Raw genomic sequence first — 21,839 nt, forward strand, 5'->3', positions numbered from 1 at the left:
ACATCAAATTTGATGTGGGATATCGTATGCATGACTGATTTTGTAAATCACGTGATTGGCTAACTTCATGCATATTAATCAATCTTGGTAAATTTTCAAAATTGAAGATGCGGATGTCTCGACTAGAGCAAGCTCCAGTTCCCTTTTGGATACCTACTTGAATTAAAACAGTTAGCATAATAGTTCTGGCCTGCTGAGAACGACATGGACTGATAACCGTAGGCTATAGGCCTACTTGGAACCTTGCTCACCACTAGCTGCTACATAGATTTAGGCCTTTAAGGTAGAATATTGTTAAAAAGGTAGGCCTCTGTAAGTAAGAACTTAAAAATAAGCCAAGCCTCTACTAGTCTAGGCTAGGCCTACTACCAGACTCCAGACGAGGCCTGAACCATCCTACTGGAAAGTTAAAGTTTTGTTGTATTTGTATGTATGCCATCTAGTCTTAGCTTAATTGTTATTGCCAACATTAGTCTTACTAGGGTCTATTCTAAATATTTTAGGCCCGTTTTATTATGGAAGACTATTTAAATTTAGTCATGCCTAACCACGGACTTATGGCCTAACTAGTCGACGCGAGTGACTCAGTTTCGTTTGATTCATTTGATTGGTTAAAATTGTTTATTTCGGTCCGCCCATTTATCCAAATATGGAATATAAGATTACGTCATTCTTTTGGCATCCTGGTGCCTGATTTCAGTGTTTTACAAGTCGCTTATTCCGTCTATAAATTAACTTTCTCGTTGGTGGCGCTGTCCAGAATGAGAAAAATAATAAAAAATAAGAGACTTGTGGCAAGTGTACCTCAGTTTGTGATAGTACTTTCCGAGATAGGATTCCGTTTCAAAGAAACCCCGACAGTCCAATCTCTTGCCACTCTAGGCCTACGCCTTTTTCTTACCTTGATCGCAGAGTGATCCCCAGTAGCCATTTGCACAGATGCATTTGTATTGGCATTGACTTTCACTATTATCTGCAATACAGGTTCCACCATTTTGACAATACACTCCCAAGCAAGGGTCGAAAACTACAGAGAACGGGGCGAAGGAGAGCTATTTAGTATGACTTAATTATGGTGTCACGTATTGCTACGAACCGGTCTTCAACTTATCGTTACAACTGAATATAATAATAATGAAATATTTTCTCAATGCAAATAGCATGGATATCCTAACATCACATTAATACATTTGAATTCTTTAAAAAATGAAGTAGTGGGGCGTAACTTTGCTGCTTCATTATTGTTTACACAAATCGAGGTTTCTATAATTTCAGAAACTCTGATGAGTATTGCGATCAAAACTACAATATAATGTTCATGTGCATATAGATACTTATACTGACGTGTTTCGCAGTACGTTCCCCAGGAACAACTCGTGCATTCACATGTAAATCCTACGACACTATGTGGTGCACAGGTTCCGCCATGCTTGCAAATTACATTCTGACAAGGGTTGTTGGCTGAGGGGGAAAATACGGTACATTTGTATATAATGTATCATATCAATAGAAATACATTTATATATATGATACACATTTTATTTTGAAAAAAAGCACAGAAAAATAAAGCACGAACCAACATGCTGCACGATTAAATCAATTAAAGAATACAGCTGAGAATAAAAATGCAAATCATAAAATCTTAGTGATACCGATAAAAAATAGTATTTGCTCTCTAAATCGAAAAGTGTTTATAAGTAACGCTCATGTCGTGTACTATAATTTCAGTTCAACAGTAAAAATTAAATATAAATTGTTGTGAATACTTACTATTTTCGCAGTGTGTACCACTGTATCCACCTAGGCAGATACATTTGTACTCACATTGACCGTTGGAGGTATCAACAGCACAATCACCACCATTTTGACAATAAACGCCACTACACGGATTAGTATCTATGATGTAAGGACATTGGAAGAAAGTGAATGTGATGGTTAAAAGAAAAACTGTTCATGATAAATAATAAACAACTGGCTGTCAATTGCGCCTTTTCTTTTTCTTTTTTTTAAATGTAAAAAGTTTCTTTATTTTGACAAAGGAAGTATATTTAGCTGGTAATGAGTACGGTATATTTTAGTGTGAAACAAACTACTGCTTACCTAATAAGTCCGAAGGCGTGTTCCATTTGTGATCTTTCGGGCGTTGAATTGGGCAATCGGGAGACAATTCCCTACACTTTCTAAAAGGTGTACTGCGTTCTTTTACGTGGACACGGGTCATAATTACAAATTAGATCAAAGGGTTAAACGTCTTATTACCAGCAAGCGGATAATAGACACAGACTAGAGGGTACTCGGAGATTGCATTCCTCCGCCCATTATAATTCTCCTCAATATAAATTCCCCCCGCATATTGTCCCCATAAAATTATGGAACAAAAAAATAAGCAGACTCCTTGGGATTTGAACCCGAAGCTGGTAGTGTGGTAAACCCTCTTCTAACCACTACACCAATGTTTTCACATATATCCCTTTGAAATTAATTGTCATATGTTTATTTACACTTTACCGCCAAGCCAGTAAAAGCACACACACACACACAACCTATTATACGGCAAACAGTTATACCAGATTTTCGATCACTGTATCCTTGTCCTTTAAACATGACCCTTCAAAATTTAGTCACTTCCAGATCTTTGGTAAAAGAACATTTTGGTCAAGTTTAACAAATTTCTGATAAAAACTGTTTTTTAAAAAAAATCGGTTTTTGTTGATTGTCACCTTGATATTTAACCCTTACCCTTCAACATTCAAATATTTTTAGATCTTTAAAGTTTAATCAGATCTAGATATTAGGTAAAGAAACATTATGGCCAAGTTTGACGAATTTGTGATAAAAACTATGGACTGTAGCCTATTCACAACAAATATGCCGACAGACAAATAAATAACTAAATAAATAGACAGGGAAAAACATAACATCCTGCAAACTTCGTTGGCGGAGGTAGAAAGAAGAGCGGATATTGGTATTGAGCCAGTGACCAACTTAAAGGATCTCCACAGTTCATCGCACACACAGAGGCTACCACTAATTAACCGACAGTGATGGCGGTAGGATTTGTCAATGTCCTTGACGGAGATGGGGAAGAGGAGGATAATTCCGACGATAAGGCAGATTTCCTTGACGTGCAGCGAAGCCCGATCACTCCGACGGGAGCATAGGTGGGCGGAGGGAGGGCAGTGCAGAACCCCTTGGAGGGGCTCTATTAGAGAATCCATCTGGAAACACCCGTATTTTAGTGATTTGAAAGCTAATTTCATCGAGTAAAGTAAATTTTATATAATGACATGTCTATACTTACAAACTAAACAGCCGTAACCGGATTGGCACGGAGGACAGCTAGTACATTGAGCCTGACATTGGTCGTTGTAATTAACGACACATGTAGTACCCGGATTGCAATATAGTGTGTCACATGGAGATGTGTCTGTTAATAAAAAAAATTGTGAGAGTGAAATGTCGATTTAAAACTAGGCAAAACCTTATCTACACTAGACAAACATATTTGTTATCACCAGACGCTGCTATGTTCTTTCATTTTAAAAGTAGCTATAAAGAAACGCCAAAATTATTATGATATCGATACAATACTTACATGTTTCGCAATGCGTTCCCCAAAAACAGCTCTTACAATGACATGTAAACCCTCCGACATTTGGAGTACATGTTCCGCCATTTTGACAAATGACATTCTGACAAGGGTTGCTGTTGTCTAAAGAAAGGAAAACACATAACACATTTATACTAACAAAATTACAATTTTTCCTCCACGAAAATGTTTCAGAAAAATATTTTTTTTTTTTGTCTGTTTTAGGTGTGTGGGTGTAATCGTAAAACTGGAAGGTATGCCTATTTTCATATCCCTTAATCAAAAATACAAAAGAGGAGTCTCGTAATTTAATAACTAAAGATATAATAATTAGCAATTTCATAAAAAGCGAACAAAAAAATATGGGTGCCCTACTTTTAAATTAATCAGAAAAAAAAATCAGCAATAAATATTATATAAAGACAGTTTAGTATTTCTTCTTAAAACACGCCACCTTTGTGGTTTACATTATAGTTCACATAAGTATCCCGAGGACAGCGACATGGACAGTTTTAAAACAACTGGATACAAGCCATCATATTTCTACATTCCAAACTGTATTCGTTCGTCTTCAGGATCAAGATGAATTCTTCAAGATAAAAAATTAAAGTTACTATCCAATTCTAAGAAATGTCAATGCTTACATTGTTCACAGTGTGTACCACTGTATCCACTTACGCAATTACATTTGTACCCACATTGACCGTCGGAGGTATCAACAGCACAATAACCACCATGCTGACAATAAACGCCACTACAAGGATCAGTATCTATGATGTAAGAAAATTAGAAGAAAGTGAATGTGATGGTTTAAAAAACCGTTCATTATAAATAATAAAGAACTGGCTGTCAATTGAGCTTTTTTATTTCTAAATATAAAACGTTTCGTCTTTTTGGCAAGGGAAGCATATTCGGCTTGATAATATGAGTATATTAAATATATGTATTCGTTCTCACTAAAATTTTTAGTGTGAAACAAACCAGGGCTTACCCAGTAAGTCCGAAGAGGTGTTTCCATTAGTGGTCCTTCGGGTGGTGAATTGGGCAATCGGGAGACAATTCCCTACACTTTTCGTAAGGTATACTGCGTTCCTTTACGTGGACACGGGTCATAATTACAAATTAGACCAACGGGTTAAACCTCTTACCCAAAAGACGCTATCGTGTTACTCCTCAGCTTAACAAAATATCGGTTTGCACAATATAGGCTCCCAGCATGTGGCATTTGTCTACTGCTTGATATACTTTTTGTTTTTTGGTTACTTTTAACTTATAACCAATACGTTGTCAGACACAAACTGCATTTCAGTTGTCTTATTGTATATATTGTATATTTAAGGGTGATTAGGCCTAAATATACCAGGCTTATCCTGCTTAAACATTTATTTTTTAGTAGTTTAATTTTTCGGAACACTGTTCATATCTATCTTTAGCATATGATGCATTCCAACTCCACTCGGATTTACTCTTTAATTTACAGGGGCTACCACTAATCAACCGACGGAGTGGTACGCTATGATTTGTCAATGTCCTTGACAGAGGCGAGGGAGGGGGGATGTTTCCGACGAGAAGGCAGACTTCCTTGACGTGAAGCCCGATCTTCCCGACGAGTCGAGCATAGGTGGGTGTGGCGAGATATGGGAGAATCCCCCTGGAAACTCCCGTATTTTAGGGATTTGAAAGCTTTATTTTATCGAGTAAAGTAAATTTTATAAAATTACATGCCTATACTTACTAATTAAACACCCGTAACCGGATTGGCATGGAGGACAGCTAGAACATTGAGCCTGACATTGGTCGTTGTAATTAACGACACATGTAGTACCCGGATTGCAATATAGTGTGTCACATGGAGATGTGTCTGTTAATAAAAAATTGTGACAGTGAAATGTTCGATTTAAACAAGGCAAATCCTTATCTACACTAGACAAACATATTTGTTATCACCAGACGCTGCTATGTTCTTTCATTTTAAAAGTAGCTATAAAGAAACGACAACATTATTATGATATCGATACAATACTTACATGTTTCGCAATGCGTTCCCCAAAAACAACTCTTACAATGACATGTAAACCCTCCGACATTTGGAGTACATGTTCCGCCATTTTGACAAATGACATTCTGACAAGGGTTGCTGTTGTCTGAAGAAAGGAAAACACATAACACATTTATACTAAGTGGCCAAAAGTCCACCAGGAAAACATAATTACAATTTTTCCTCCATGAAAATGTTTCAGAAAAACATTTTTTTTTGTCTGTTTTAGGTGTGTGGGTGTAATCGTAAAACTGAAAGGTAGGCCTATTTTCATTCCAAAAATACAAAAGAGGAGTCTCGTAATTTAATAAATAAAAATATAATAAGTAGCAATTTCATAAAAAACGAACAAAAAAATATGGGTCCCCTACTTTTGAATTAATCAGAAAAAAGAATATCTGCAATACATATTACATAAAGACAGTTTAAAAAGTAGGCCTATTTCTTCTTAAAACACGCCACCATTTGTGGTTTAAATTATAGTTCATATAAGTATTATATCATGAGGTTTAATAAAAAGATTGAAATGGACAATTTAAAACAAATGGATACAAGCCATCATATTTCTACATTCCGAACTGTATTCGTTCATCTTCAGGATCAAGATGAACTCTTCAAGATAAAAAATTAAAGTTAACTATCCAATTCAAAGAAATGTCAATGCTTACATTGTTCACAGTGTGTACCACTGTATCCACCTACGCAATTACATTTGTACCCACATTGCCCGTCAGAGGTATCAACAGCGCAATAACCACCATGCTGACAATAAACGCCAATACACGGATCAGTATCTATGATGTAAGGACATCGGAAAAAAGTGAATGTGACAGTTTAAAAAAAGAAAACCGTTCATTATAAATAATAAACAACTGAATGTCAATTGCGCTCTTTTTAAATATTAAACTTTTGGTCTTTTTGGCAAAGAAAGTATATTTAGCTTGGAATATGAGTGTATTTTAGTGTGAAACAAATCAGGGCTTATCCGGTAAGTCCGAAGAGGTGTTTCCACACGGTGAATTGGGCAATCGGGAGACAATTCCCTACACTTTTCGTAATGTGTACTGCGTTCTTTTACGTGGACACGGGTCATAATTACAAATTAGACCAACGGGTTAAACGTCTTACCCAAAAGACGCTATCTTAACGTGTTACTCCTCAGCTGAACAAAATATCGGTTTGCAAAATATAGGCTCCCAGCAGGGGCATTTGTCTACTGCTTGATATACTTTTTGTTTTCTACTTGATATACTTTTTGTTTTTTGGCTACTTTTAACTTATAACCAATACGTTGTCAGACACAAACTGCATTTCAGTTGTCTTATTGTATATTCAAGGGTGATTATAGGCCTAAAAACTAGGCTTATTCTGCTTAAACCTTTATGTGTTTGTAGTTTATTTTTCGGAAAACTGTTCATTTCTATCTTTAGCATATGATGCATTTCATCATATTTCTCCACTCGGATTTACTCTTATAACTTACATGACAGATGGTAGCAAAGTGTCAACTTATTAGCAAGCGGTCAGTAGACACAAAAATAAGAGGGCATTGGTATGTAGCCAGTGGCCAAATATCTAAAAAGACCTCCAAGGTTCGTCGCACACACAGAGGCTACCACTAATTAACCGACAGTGGTGACGCTAGGATTTGGCAATGTCCTTGACGGAGGCGGGGGAAGGGGAGGATGTTTTTGACGAGAAGGCAGATTTCCTTGACGTGAAACCCGATCTCCCAGACGGGTCGAGCATAGGTGGGCGGGCGAGATATGGGAGAATCCACCTTGAAACTCCCGTATTTTAGGGATTTGAAAGCTTATTTTATCGAGTAAGTAAATTTTATCAAATGACATGCCTATACTTACTAACTAAACAGCCGTAACCGGATTGGCATGGAGGACAGCTAGTGCACTGAGCCTGACATTGGTCGTTGTAATTAATGACACATGTAGTACCCGGATTGCAATATAGTGTGTCACATGGAGATGTGTCTGTTAACAAAAAATTGTGAGAGTGAAATGTTTGATTTAAAATAAGGCAAAACCCTATCTACACTAGGCAAACAGATTTGTTAACACCAGACGCTGCTATGTTCTTTCATTTAAAAGTAGCTATAAGGAAACGCCAACATTTTATTATGATATCGATACAACACTTACATGTTTCACAATGTGTTCCCCAAAAACAGTTCTTACAATGACATGTAAACCCTCCGACATTTGGAGTACATGTTCCGCCATTTTGACAAATGACATTCTGACAAGGGTTGCTGTTGTCTAAAGAAAGGAAAACACATAACTCATTTAAACCAAGTGGCCAAAAGAACACCAGGAAAACATAATTACAATTTTTCCTCCACAAAATTGTTTCAGAAAAATATTTTTTTTGTCCGTTTTAGGTGTGTGGGTGTAATTGTAAAACTGAAAGGTAGGCCTATTTTCATCCCTCAATCAAAAATACAAAAGAGGAGTCTTGTAATTTAATAACTAAAAATATAATTAGCAAATTCATAAAAAAACGGAAAAAAATGTATGGGTCCCCTAATTTTAGATTAATCAGAAAAAAATCTGCATACATATTATGAAAACATAGTTTAAAAAGTGGACCTATTTCTTCTTAAAACACGCCACCCTTAGTGGTTTAAATTATAGTTCATATAAGTATTATATCCTGCGGTTTACTAAAAAGATTGAAATGGACAGTTTAAAACAATTGGATACAAGCCATCATATTTCTACATTCCGAACTGTATTCGTTCATCTTCAGGATCAAGATGAACTCTTTAAGATAAAAAATTAAAGTTAACTATCCAATTCTAAGAAATAATAATGCTTACATTGTTCACAGTGTGTACCACTGTATCCTCCTACGCAATTACATTTGTACCCACATTGACCGTCAGAGGTATCAACAGCACAATCACCACCATGCTGACAATAAACGCCACTACAAGGATCGGTATCTATGATGTAAGGACATCGGAAAAAAGTGAATGTGATAGTTTAAAAAAGAAAACCGTTCATTATAAATAATAAACAATTGAAATTGAATGTTAATTGCGCTTTTTTTAAATATAAAACGTTTGGTCTTTTTGGCAAAGAAAGTATATTTAGCTTGTAATATGTATATTTAGTGTGAAACAAATCAGGGCTTATCCAGTAAGCCCGAAGAGGTGTTATATCATTGGTGGTTTTTCGGGCGGTGAATTGGGCAATCGGGAGACAATTCCCTACACTTTTCGTAATGTGTACTGCGTTCTTTTAAGTGGACACGGGTCATAATTACAAATTAGACCAACGGGCTAAACGTCTTAACCGGAAGACGTTTTCTTAACGTGTTACTCAAAATATCGGTTAATATAGGCTCCCAGCAGGGGCATTTGTCAACTGTTTGATATAGTTTTTGTTTTTTGGCTACTTTTAACTTATAACCAATACACGGTTTCATGTGTTTGAAATCGTCATCGACACCACAAACAATTTTAAATATTTGTTTACATATGTTTAAAGATAAAGCATTACATAATTCAAATGTTCAATTTATTTTTCTTTCTTAACTTTAATTAAGCTGTTAAATAGCATGAAAATTTGTTCGTAAAACGATAAAAAGTTAACCCAGCATAGGTTGTTTATACAGCGAATGTCTCTTCGTGAAACGTGTCTTATTTTACGAGTTGTACGTGCTCCGTTGTCAGACACAAACTATATTTCAGTTATCTTATATTCAAGGTTTATTATAGGCCTAAATACTAGGCTTATCCTGCTTAAACCTTCATGTTTTAGTAGTTTATTTTTCGGAACACTGTTCTTTCTATCTTTATATAGCGTATGATGTATTCCATCATTCCTCTCACTCGGATTTACTCTTATAACTTACAGGAAAGATGATAGCAAATTGTCAACTTACCAGCAAGTGGACAGTAGACACAAAAATAGGAGCGGATATTGATATTGAACAAGTGACCAAACATCTGAAAAAATCTCCACGGTTTATCGCACACACAGAGGCTACCACTAATTAACCGACAGTGGTGACGCTAGGATTTGGCAATGTCCTTGACGGAGGCGGGGGAAGGGGAGGATGTTTTTGACGAGAAGGCATATTTCCTTGACGTGAAACCCGATCTCCCAGACGGGTCGAGCATAGGTGGGCGGGCGAGATATGGGAGAATCCACCTTGAAACTCCCGTATTTTAGGGATTTGAAAGCTGATTTTATCGAGTAAGTAAATTTTATCAAATGACATGTCTATACTTACTGACTAAACAGCCGTAACCGGATTGGCATGGAGGACAGCTAGTACATTGAGCCTGACATTGGTCGTTGTAATTAATGACACATGTAGTACCCGGGTTGCAATACAGTGTGTCACATGGAGATGTGTCTGTTAATTTTTTTTAAAAATTAAAATGTTCAATTATTTAAAACAAGACAAAACCTGAACTAGACTCTAACAAACAGCTTTGTTATCCTGACACTGCTATGTTCTTTCATTTAAAACTTAAACAGTAGCTATAAAGAAACGCCAACATAATTATGATAACGATAGAACACTTACAGGTTTCGCAATGCGTTCCCCAAAAACAGCTCTTACAATGACATGTAAACCCTCCGACATTTGGAGTACATGTTCCGCCATTTTGACAAATGACATTCTGGCAAGGGTTGCTGTTGTCTGAAGAAAGAATAACACATTTAAACTAAGTGGCTAAAAGCCCACCAGGAAAACATAATTACAATTGTTCCTCACGAAAATGTTCAGAAAAATATTTTTTTGTCTGTTTTAGGTGTGTGGGTATAATCGTAAAACTGAAAGGTAGGCCTATTTTCATCTCCTCAATCAAAAATACAAAAGAGGAGTCTTGTAATTTAATTTAAAAAAATATAATAGGCTATATTATCGATTCCATAAAAAGTGAACAAAAATAAAAAGAAAATGGGTTCCCCACTTTTAAATTAATCAGAAAAAACTGCATAAATATATTATAAAGACAGTTTAGTATTTCTTTTTAAAACACGCCACCCTTTGTGGTTTAAATTATAGTTCATATAAAAATATACCATGAGGTTTACTAAAAAGATCGAAATGGACATTTTAAATCAAAAGCATACTATCATATTTCTACATTCCCAACTGTATTCGTTCATCTTCAGGATCAAGGTGAACTCTTCAAGATAGAAAATTAAAGTTACTATCCAATTCTAAGAAATGTCAATGCTTACATTGTTCACAGTGTGTACCACTGTATCCACCTACGCAATTACATTTGTACCCACATTGACCGTCTGAGGTATCAACAGCACAATCACCACCATGCTGACAATAAACACCACTACACGGATCAGTATCTATGATGTAAGAACATTGGAAGAAAGTGAATGTGATGGTTAATAAAACCGTTCATTATAAATAATGAGGTATCAACAGCACAATCACCACCATGCTGACAATTAACACATGAAATAAGGACATTCAAAGAAATAGCATGAGTTTAAAAAACAAAACAAAACATAAGTGCAGCACCGATGTCAGTGTTACGTAATTGGCTACGGAATTATATTAACATCCTGTAATTGGTTGTTAACACTATTGGATGTAATATAGAATATAGTTACTGAACTGGTTTATTATCAGGCTATACAACACTTACGTGTTTCGCAGTACGTTCCCCAGTAACAACCCGTACATACACAAGTAAATCCTCCGACAATGCCTGGAACACACGTTCCTCCATGCTGACAAATAACATTCTGACAAGGGTTGTTGGCTGAATTGAGAAAAAAAACATGACACATTTTTAGAATAGGTGGCAGAAACATGCGTACTTTAAAATAAAAGATATATATTATGTAAATATTGTTTAAAAATGTACCTGCATATGGAACATATTTCTCCTTGATAGAGAAGTATACAAACAAAACATGAAAAGGCATTTTCATCATCGGAACCCTTGTTTACTATCATTCTAGTTAGAATACATTATTAGTATTTATTTAAGTACTTACTTTGTTCGCAGTGTTCACCGCTGTATCCTCCTACGCAATTACATGTGTACCCACAATTATCGTTGGTGGTATCAATAGCACAGGTACCATCATTTTGACAAAAAACACCAGAACACGGATTGGTAACTATGAAAAGTGCACGAGAAGGTAACCAAAAAAGTATTGAATGTGATATACGACCAAACCTGCTGACAAACACATTTTTGGCAAGTTTTCTCAAAAACTCTCCAATTATATAGTATTTAGGGGGCCAATACATTCCCATCGAATTGTATAAAATGGGGTTTTGTAACATTATGAGATGAAATTATCAAAAATATCACATAAAAATCCATACATTTGCCATAGTTTAATGTTAATATTTTAAACAATTATTTGCCTCAGAAGAGCCTTATAGTTAGAAGCCCAGTATAAAGTCTGTCTCTTATACACATCTAGATGTGTATAAGAGACAGTGTAGTACCCGGGTTGCAATACAGTGTGTCACATGGAGATGTGTCTGTTAATTTTTTTACGATGCCAAGACATAGATGAACAAAATTGGTTTAACAGTATAAATAATTCAAATAAATTGAAACAATATGTTCAATTCAAGTGTACTTTTGGAATTGAAGCTTATCTCTCAATGAATATAAAACCGTATTTTAAACTGTTAATGACATCTTTTCGTATATCAAATCATAACCTTGAAATTGAAAAGGGGCGTAAAAACAATGTTAATTATAAAAATAGACTTTGTATTTGCCAAGATGGTAGTATCGAAGATGAGATTCATTTTCTTTTGTTTTGCAAGTTATATACTGATTTAAGAAAAACATATCTCCCATCATATTATATTAATTTTCCAACAAACGAAAAGTTTTATCAAATTATGTCATCAAAAAACAGTAATATAATTAGAAAAGTATGTTTATTTATTTATCATGCATTTAAGAGAAAGGAAAACAAAGAAACACGGGTGTATTAATGCAATTTATTTAAAGTACAGCATTGTCACAGCATGCTTATTTAATTTGTAATAATTTTGTTTTACAAGGGGCCGGAGGCCTGAAGTTTGATGAATAAATTCCCTGTATGGGGAGCATGAGATATACATGTGTGTGTTTGTGTATTATATATTATAGACATGTATTAAGTTTAACAAACGACACACCTTTAATATTATAGATATCAATAGACTTTTTGTTTACAGCACTATTTACAATAGACGACTGGGGTTACGTGACAGGCCTAATTAGTAAAAGATTCTAAACTAAGTGAGCGACGTTCAGTATGGAAATGACTTTTTCTGCTGTAAAGGCTGGTCATCACTGATGGTAAATTGTCAGCAAACAATTGAAAGTCAAATGAAAATTGAACTCTGAATTACTCTCAGAAGGGTTGGCTAATGTTACAAAAGTTACTGGCCCCAGATTTTGAGATTTTTCAAGAAATTTTGGACCTATACCTCTGCATGTGACTAGATTTCTCGATCCGTCAACTGCAATTATTGGAACATACGTAGTTAGAATAATCCCAGTTAACAATTGTACGTTAAAATAAGGTTACATGTTTGTGTTCCAAACTTTGTCGTTAGGTATGTCAATAACTAGGGAGCTTTCGATTTGCACGACGGCGGTAGGACGTAGAACGTAACGACGTCACTAAAAGTCATCTGCGCATGCGAGAACGTTAAGGTCACCTCATCGAGTAGATTCTGGAACGCAATTTGGCTAAATCTACGTATATGCAGAGAACGTAGGACGCCAGGTAGGACTGTCACGCATGATTTCGTTGAGCGTCGCGCTGTCGCAGCAAACGATGAAACGTTCTTTAGTAATTAACTTACACAAATGCATTTACCAGACAAGAAATACATTTTAATATATATCACAACCGATTTTAAGCTCACCATTTAGGCTAGGCCTAACTATTAATTTTATTACACAAACTGGATAGGCCTACAAACATGAAATTCATCGCATTTGTTCATACCCATAATATACTAGAATTTGCTTGTAAGCATTGTTACACTGAAGATGTCAGTTGTACTACAGAAACATATTTGTATCCAGTTTATTAATAAAAAAAAAAAAGAAAGTTGGGCATAGCCTCAATGATCAGCTTGAAATCGGTTGTGATTTTATTAAGACATACGTTTAGGCCTTTTATGTTTCTAGAAAAATTGTACACCAAAGTGTAATGTTATTATAAGGTTAGTATAAAGTAAAATTTTAAGTCGAGAAATCATTTATAATACAATTGTCAACTAAATGCAATGTTATAAGGCTGCAATAATGTCATTTTCTGACAAAAAATGGACCAATACTAGTTTGTGTCTATTTTATTCAGTAGGCATATTTAAAATATTTTGTAAGCAAGTAAGCTGGTTGTGTGGAGGGCGCTGTATATTTTTTAAAAAATATTAAAATTTATAACTCACAGGTCTCACAATATGTTCCAGAATAGCAGCTTGTGCATACACATATGTACCCAAGTGGTGACGTACTTGCGCTGCTTTGAACGCATGTCCCGCCATGTTGACAGACAATATAGTTACAGGGGTTACCAATATATGCTATCCATTTTGGAAAAAAAAATACGTAAGTGTATTAGTATCAGTATTATTCGCATCATTTGCTGAAGAGGCTATTATTAATGATATAAATAAAACAATCATAATAATTATACAAAATAATGTTTAATATAACTAGAAAACTAATAATAATGACAATAATTATTGTTGAATGTTTGTATTTTTTCTATTATTAACAATTTTCAATCTCCTCCTAAAAGTACAATTATAAAATGGAATTTTGGTTTTACAATTAATCAAAACACCTTTGGCTAAAAGATCTAAGATACAATTCTAAATACAAGTGTTCGTTGTGATTGTGATTGAAATAACACGTGTCTAAAGTCGAAAACACACAGTTGCAGAGATGTCACTGAATGGCCGTCGGCTGACTCAGTCACCTCCGCTCTTCGTAAGCGCTTGACGATGCTGATTTCGGGTACAGTCTGAGTGGATTGTCGGTAAAACGGTCCGTCGCGCGTGCCTCTCAGGCGACGACCGTTGGTGCATTGTGTTCCCGGTTTTAAAGACAAAGGCTAACTTCCACTACATTTTATCAAATTGAATTTGATCTACAATTTCAATAATAATTACTTATTACACTTAAGTAAGCCTGATAAAAACTTATTTACACTCTGCCAGCACGTGCCTTTTGGCTTTTCTTCTGAATATGAATAATGTATATGCGCCACACACTGAACCTTATAAAATAGTTCACACGCGTAATCTCTCGTACTGTTTCAATTTAGGAATTAAAAAAAAGTAATTGGTAAGAGAAAGAAAATTTAAAAGTACTATGATAACATCATGCCCCCAAATTGATGCAACTTACCGTAGCCACTCACAAGATCCAGAGCAAACAGGCCATAAGCAAATGCCAAAAACATTTCCATAAACATAAAGCGTATCTTACAATGCCGTAATTAATTTGAAATTGTATTCTGCATTAAATTTCACGTCGTAAAAATGCGTTTGGCGACTGATTGTGATCGCTTTTTTTTACCGTAGCTTTTATAGGGCAGCCCTTAAGAAAGCGCATCTTAAGATTAGTGTTTAAGTCGGGCTAGTATCAGGCTTGGACGGCAACGGACACAGATTTGATCACGTATCAACGCTACAACAATGAAGAAGAATAAACTCCGTGCAAAGTAGGTCTCTTTTGAAAGGTTCAAATAAAGGAAATTAATCTCATCTTAGATCTGTACGATATAAGAAAAGTTGGGGATACATTTTTTACATATTTGACCATTGCAACAAAATTCAAAAACGGTACAGTAAAAAATGGCAATTAGGCCTATTTAAATAATCGAAATGTATTGTTATGAGGCTTTTATAATATAGACTAGATAGCACTAGTCATGTTAGATATATTAAACTAATATTAATTTCAATATATTAATTTCAATATAATATTTAGAAAATGCTAATAATAACTGATCGATTTTAGATTGTGTTATAAAAATACATAACCGAACATTGTAAGCTAACAATAACTGCACATTAAATGTACAAAAGAATGTGCATATTAAATAATATGATAATTATAAATTATTATTTCTACCTATCAAAACCAATCCAATGAGAACATTTGTAAAGCGCATTTCTTTGCAGATACGGAGAAGGAGTGGCAAAGCTTGTAAACATGAGTAAATAATGCAACAATAAAAATAAAAATAAGAATAAAAATGGGATAATTAGTATATAATTATACCGCCACTAGAAAAAAAATGATTTGCAATCATTTATGTTAAGTGAAATGATTGTTGGATAATCGGTATGAGTTCTAGATTCAATTCCCATCATCCCATCATTTTTCTCCATGTGTTCATCAGAACTGAAATAGAAGTATAAAAAGCACATCGTCTTCCATTATATGAGACGTAAGCCGTTGGTCAGTGCGCAATACCAATATGTCCCATTGCACTTTCAGTATATCTTCGGAATAGAGTAAAGGTCTGTTTATACTTGCAACGATAACGATATAAGGCTAAAACGCAATTATTCATATAGAAACTAAAATAAATAAGAAAGGTTTTTACACTAGGACGATTCGATAACGAAATATCGTGTAGACGATAACACAATATTGACAAATCAATTCAAATGGTGCTATAATCATGGAAAAACAGTAAAATTGTTTGTTACTTCTACGATTTTTCTATATGAATAATTGCTTTTTTGATTTTTATCGTTATTGTTATCGTTGCAAGTATGAGCAGGACTTAAGTGATTGTCTCTTGGTGTACTACCCAATTACCCCCAGAAGGAGCCGAATAGAAAAAGTCTTCTTTGGCTTTTTGTAGGTTATCATTGTTGTTTTCAACGAATAAATCCAATCCAATTTTTCCTATTTATCAATTTTTTTTTTTTTTTTGGAATTTCTAATCTTTATTTTACAGTATGTACGTGATTTATCCCAAACATGAAGGATCCGGGTAAGTGTGTTAATTGTATGAGATGGAAGTAAGTGTGGGCAAATAGTTTCTAAGCGTGTCGAGATTTTTATGGGATTATTATATTAAAATATCATCTTATACGGATAAGTGGAATTTATTTCAAGTTTGCAGAACAATGTTAGATAAAATAAAGTAAATATACTGCGGAAATTGATTTGGCATAGTTGTTGTAGTTTATGACAACTAAAAATGATTAATTGGGTAATATTAAGCCAATGATAGATGATGATACTCAAGAAATAAAAGTATTTGGTTGGTATTAAAAAAGCAGAAAATAACATTCGGCAAACAGAGTTGAAAGAGAATAGATTGTCCTAAAATTAACCAAAACAAAATACCACTAAAACAAAAGTGCAAGGAACCAAAACCATTACACCGTTTTCTTGCAAACTGAGACTACAGTTAAGACAGTGGTCAACAAAATCATGACTCACAGGTGCTCTAATTGTATTGACATCTAACTAGCCCTTTAGAAAAAAACGGAGGCGAGAAAAAGTTCGCTGGAGAAAAAAAGAGATTGCAAACATGCAAAAAAGTTAAGCTTTAAGTTGCTTCTTAAAACAAACGGGACTTGCGAATATAATGCCAACTGTCAGACTATTCCACATTTTAAGAGGCAGCAACAGTGGTGGCGCCAGCGGGAGCAGAGGGGCATTAGCATTTCCGTCGGACAGACCTGCAACCCCTGTTGTTCGACGCCACTACCAGGTCGTCCGATAAAAAAATTAAGAAAAATAATAATTTGCGTATCCAAAATAAAATAACGTTATTTTGATTGCCAATCCCTAATATTGTGGTCGAAAAGCACAATTTGGACCATAAACTAAGCCATAAAAACTCTCCTCGAGGGATTCTTTTTCAGTGACCCCAACCGAGTCTATAGTCGGCCCCTTGGTTCGGACTCTCTGTCGATTCCTTGTCGGCAAATTTCTAAAGCCACCGCTGAGCGGCAACAATTAAATACCTTTCCTCAAAAGTTTTAAGACGGCATTTGGGTGTGAACAACGATGAAGTGTGGAGCACAGTTTGAGAAGATCATTAAGGTAAGTTGGTGTAGAGTGATGAAGGGTCTTGTATACAAGGAGAATAATCATAAGTACTATGCGCTGCCTGACTGGAAGCCAATGCAATTCTATCCTATGTGGGTGTTAATTTGTATAATTATATTTTGAGATCAGTATGACAATAGTACTAAATTATATTTCTTTGTTATAGATATTTTGTTTGTGAAATTATGATACACCATGATTTGTTGGACTTAAATGATTCAAATATTAAATATTGTAGAATATGACACAAATGTACCGTCGTCGATAACACCACCGTACATAATAGCAATCTAAATCTTTCAAATCTTTAAAAGAATTTTATTTCGTCGGTTTAAATTCCTTACATTTGAAGTGTGCTTATATTAAACTTTATAGTATATATGTAATCGCCAAGATAAAACTACATTTCTAAACGTAGTTGAACTTGTTGGCATAACTACAGAGGTATAATTTAAAATAAACGTAAAAGATTATAGTCAAGATCGTTGCAGGCTATTAACAATAAATTAAGAAAATAATGAGATCAGGATTGTTTAAATTACTTATCTTTGAGGTAGTGTACAATATTCATAAAACATTATTGGTGTATTTTTTATGATAATAAAAAGAGAGATATTCATAAGTTCATAAGTAAAGCCGCACAAATATAGAAAAAAAAAACCATTAACACTAAAAATAAAAAATTATTGTGTTTAGTAATTCACGAATTAAACAGAAAGTTATTCTTAATTAATTAAAGACTTTTAAATATTATCTTCTTAAATTGTTTTGGTGAAATATGTGTATATGCAAAGACTATAAACAGCAGCATTTTAAACGTCGGTTAATGTGGAAGAATAATATGTTTTAAATGCTTTAATGTTTGGTTGAAAGCGAATAACGTATGGATAGGCCTACATAAAATATAATCATAGTGTGTGTGTTATATATAATTATTATATAAATATTATTTCTGTTGTATGTTATAGTTGTTTTATCCCTAAGGTACAGTTTCCTGATGAAGTGTGTGGACGAAAGCTAGAGAATAAATTCTGTATTTTTATTCTCAAAAAGTGCTGCTGCATTTATTTTATATTGTATATATAATTATATAATAGAAATAAATTTTAAACCATCTTTCGGTAATGCTATGATTATGTATAAATGTTGAACGTTAAAGAAGAGAAATCTGTGAGTGCGAAAAAAAAAGTTTCTCAACCGGGATTCGAACCAGATATCTTCTGCTGTCTATGAAAACACTTTGATGCATGACAAATAACAGAGATCAATGATACACCCTTTTCTTATATACAATTGACGACAAGACAGGATTTTCGAAGAGATAATAATTTTGAAAATGAATCATGATACAATACAGATAAACTAGAGTACGTGAACAAAAGAATACGTGAACGAGAGAGCGCGTCAACGAGAGGGTACGTCAACGAAAGGTACGTTAACGAGAGGGTGCGTCAACACGTGGGTACGTGAATACGTAAATGAATGAATGAATGAATGGAACGAACGAACGAACGAATGAATGAACTGACAATTATATAATTGACAAAATGACAATGACAAAATAAACTAAATAACGAATGAAAAACAAATGTACAAACCAAATATGCAACTAACGTTACGTAAAACTAATGAGCAAATGTGTGAATGGATGGGATGAATCGATGAATAGATGGAGGGTGTGTTTCTTTATATACTAATAATTTAATTGAGTTTAATAGTAACTTAGTCTTGAATAATTACAGGTGTCGACTCAGTTCCGATAATGATTCCACCCGGCTTGTCGTTTCAAGATGAAGAGGAAAGCTGGCGATAGAACTTTATCTATTGCCACTCCGCGTGTCTGGAATGCACTTCTTCCAATTTGAGAGAAGCGGAGTCAGCACCTCTATTCAAATGTCGTTTTAAAACGTTTCTTTTCTCTTAGTAAGTTGTTTGTTATTTGGCCTTCATTCAAATTGTACACATCTATTTTTTTTAATAAAATCTTTATATAAAATTTCAGCTTTGTATTTCTAATTTTAATGTTATTGATAGGCCTATTTGTAGTTAACTATTTTAAATTTAAATTTTACTGTTACAGTTTAGTTTAGTTTAGGTCTTTTGTACAGTTTGACTTTGTATTTGTTCTTCATGTGTATGTTTTTTTATAACATATAATTGTAAATATTGTGACAATTCAGTGATTGCACTGCCCAGGGGTGGCGCTAGGATTTGCCCAACGGTGTGGTGGGTGGAGGGTGGCAAGGTACCGACAGTGGGCAGATGCCCTGACGAGGGGTCAGATTTTCCAGACGAAAGCAAAGTGGGCCTGGTCAGCTTCGATTAAAAGGTTCCGAAATTGACCCATGGGCGAAGCCCCCGGAAATTTTGACAATTTAGAGGTTTCAAAGGATTTAATCGATTTTAGAGTCTACATATATGTGGAAAATACATATAATTTTGTTTCTCCCCCGCCGAATTGTGCTTTTTCTCCCAAACGCTGGCGACACCCCTGGGACTACCAGAACAGTATGAATGGAACACGAATTAACAATTAAGCTGTGTAAAAAGCCCTGTTCATTGCATAGCGCCATATAAGAATGTCAAAATAAAATAATAAAACAATGGTGAAACATACAAACGAATATGTGCAATAATTAGGCATATAAATTACTGAATTAATGAAGAAATTGACTAATAAATTACTGAATTAATGAAGAACTTGACTAATAAATTAATTATTTATGAGTTAATGTACAAAATACAAATAAAAAAAGAAAATATTTTAAAATTGTCTAGATTTAACGAACGAGGACCTTTGATTAAAACCGGTAATACACATTGATCATGATAACTTAAATACTATTAACAAACCGGACATGCGACACGGTTAAACGCGCACACGAATTGTGCATTAAGTCCAAAGGTTTTCCTCTTTGTGTAATATAATAGATATTTATCTATAAAAATAATGTAACGTCATTGTTTTTAATTGAAAACAAATACGTTAACATTCAACCACGACTTGTAGAAATGAAACAAATTACGCCATCAGTTAAAACTAAAGGTAAAATTTGACAGATAGGTAGAAGCACGACAGACGTGACATTGTTGTTATTTACTAATCCATGGTGAAAACCGTAGTATACGTGTGCGTATTTACATTTAGCTGTGCGTATGCTGATTTGTGCTACTGAAGTACGCGTTAACTACACATCAGAGTAGTTAAAGTCAGTAAAGATACCATGAATTATAATTGTAATTGTGTCAGAAGAACTTGTTTGTAATGCTATTTTGATAGACATTCGTCAAAGAAATAGACATTTCTTAAAGCATTCGAGAAAAAATACAAGTCACTGAAATTTTGGTCAGTGCAGACAGGTAAAAATCGTGCGATGATTCCATAACTTACGCTAGGCTACGGCCAGGCCTAGGCCTAGTAGGAGGAGGCCTCGGAGGCCTCCTGCCTGGCCGTAGGCATACATCTAATTTCGTTCCTTGAGTCTCTAAAATAGGTCTAGAATATTTATATTTAGTTTATTAGGGTTCATTGATTCAAGGAATTCTTTATTTGTTCATACTTAATATTTAACTTGAAGTAACTTTCTTCGGGTTCTAATTAACCTTGTTTTTTTTCAGTTACAATTCAATTGTCATCGCGGTGCGCGATATCTACGCGGTGACGAAAAAATAGGTATTTTCTTTATACACGAACCTTAAGCCGATTCTTCACTAGGCGAATTTATTCGCGCAAATCGAAAGCGTCGGTTCATGCGCATGCGCATTCACATCCCTATCGGAGTTTTTGCGAAGCGAAAAAATGCGCTAGAATCAGAGCACAGGAAGCGAACCAACGCTTTGATTCGGGCGAATAAATTCGCCTACTAACTTTACTAATTACTAACTTAGTTTTTGGGAACTGATTGGGAATATTTTTAATGCATCTTTATATTTAAACATGTGACGCTATGAACCATTGACTATTTGCATAATATGTTACTATTAAAATCATTATTATTATCAATATTATAAGGCCAAGTAAAAAAAAAAAAACGTTTCACGTCCGGCTTTTTTTTTAAATTGAGGAAGCGGCCTTTTTTATTTTTTATTTTTCAAAATGGCCGCCATTCTACAGACTTGTTGACATTTCCCGTCTAGTTTTGTTCAACATA

At 34.6% G+C, this 21,839-nt stretch overlaps 1 protein-coding gene across 1 annotated transcript in view; it reads right to left on the minus strand.

Moving 5' to 3' along the window:
- LOC117109561 (neurogenic locus notch homolog protein 1-like) overlaps positions 1–11,888 on the minus strand; it is a 39,880-nt gene extending 27,992 nt beyond the window's left edge. Inside the window, exons 1-17 of the mRNA XM_033251930.1 lie at positions 11,630–11,888; positions 11,275–11,391; positions 10,847–10,972; positions 10,182–10,298; positions 9,882–10,007; positions 8,461–8,586; positions 7,784–7,900; positions 7,490–7,615; positions 6,296–6,421; positions 5,617–5,733; positions 5,325–5,450; positions 4,234–4,359; positions 3,596–3,712; positions 3,302–3,427; positions 1,771–1,896; positions 1,345–1,461; positions 902–1,027 (exon numbers count right to left, since the gene is read on the minus strand). Of these exons, the coding sequence (XP_033107821.1) occupies positions 902–1,027; positions 1,345–1,461; positions 1,771–1,896; positions 3,302–3,427; positions 3,596–3,712; positions 4,234–4,359; positions 5,325–5,450; positions 5,617–5,733; positions 6,296–6,421; positions 7,490–7,615; positions 7,784–7,900; positions 8,461–8,586; positions 9,882–10,007; positions 10,182–10,298; positions 10,847–10,972; positions 11,275–11,391; positions 11,630–11,888 (2,221 nt within the window). The remainder of the gene's footprint in view (positions 1–901; positions 1,028–1,344; positions 1,462–1,770; positions 1,897–3,301; positions 3,428–3,595; positions 3,713–4,233; positions 4,360–5,324; positions 5,451–5,616; positions 5,734–6,295; positions 6,422–7,489; positions 7,616–7,783; positions 7,901–8,460; positions 8,587–9,881; positions 10,008–10,181; positions 10,299–10,846; positions 10,973–11,274; positions 11,392–11,629) is intronic.
- Positions 11,889–21,839: the final 9,951 nt, after the last annotated feature.

The sequence above is a fragment of the Anneissia japonica genome, unplaced genomic scaffold, assembly GCF_011630105.1.
Source record: "Anneissia japonica isolate Jap-2015-1 unplaced genomic scaffold, ASM1163010v1 scaffold287829_len2072220_cov186, whole genome shotgun sequence".
NCBI classification, from domain to species: domain Eukaryota; kingdom Metazoa; phylum Echinodermata; class Crinoidea; order Comatulida; family Comatulidae; genus Anneissia; species Anneissia japonica.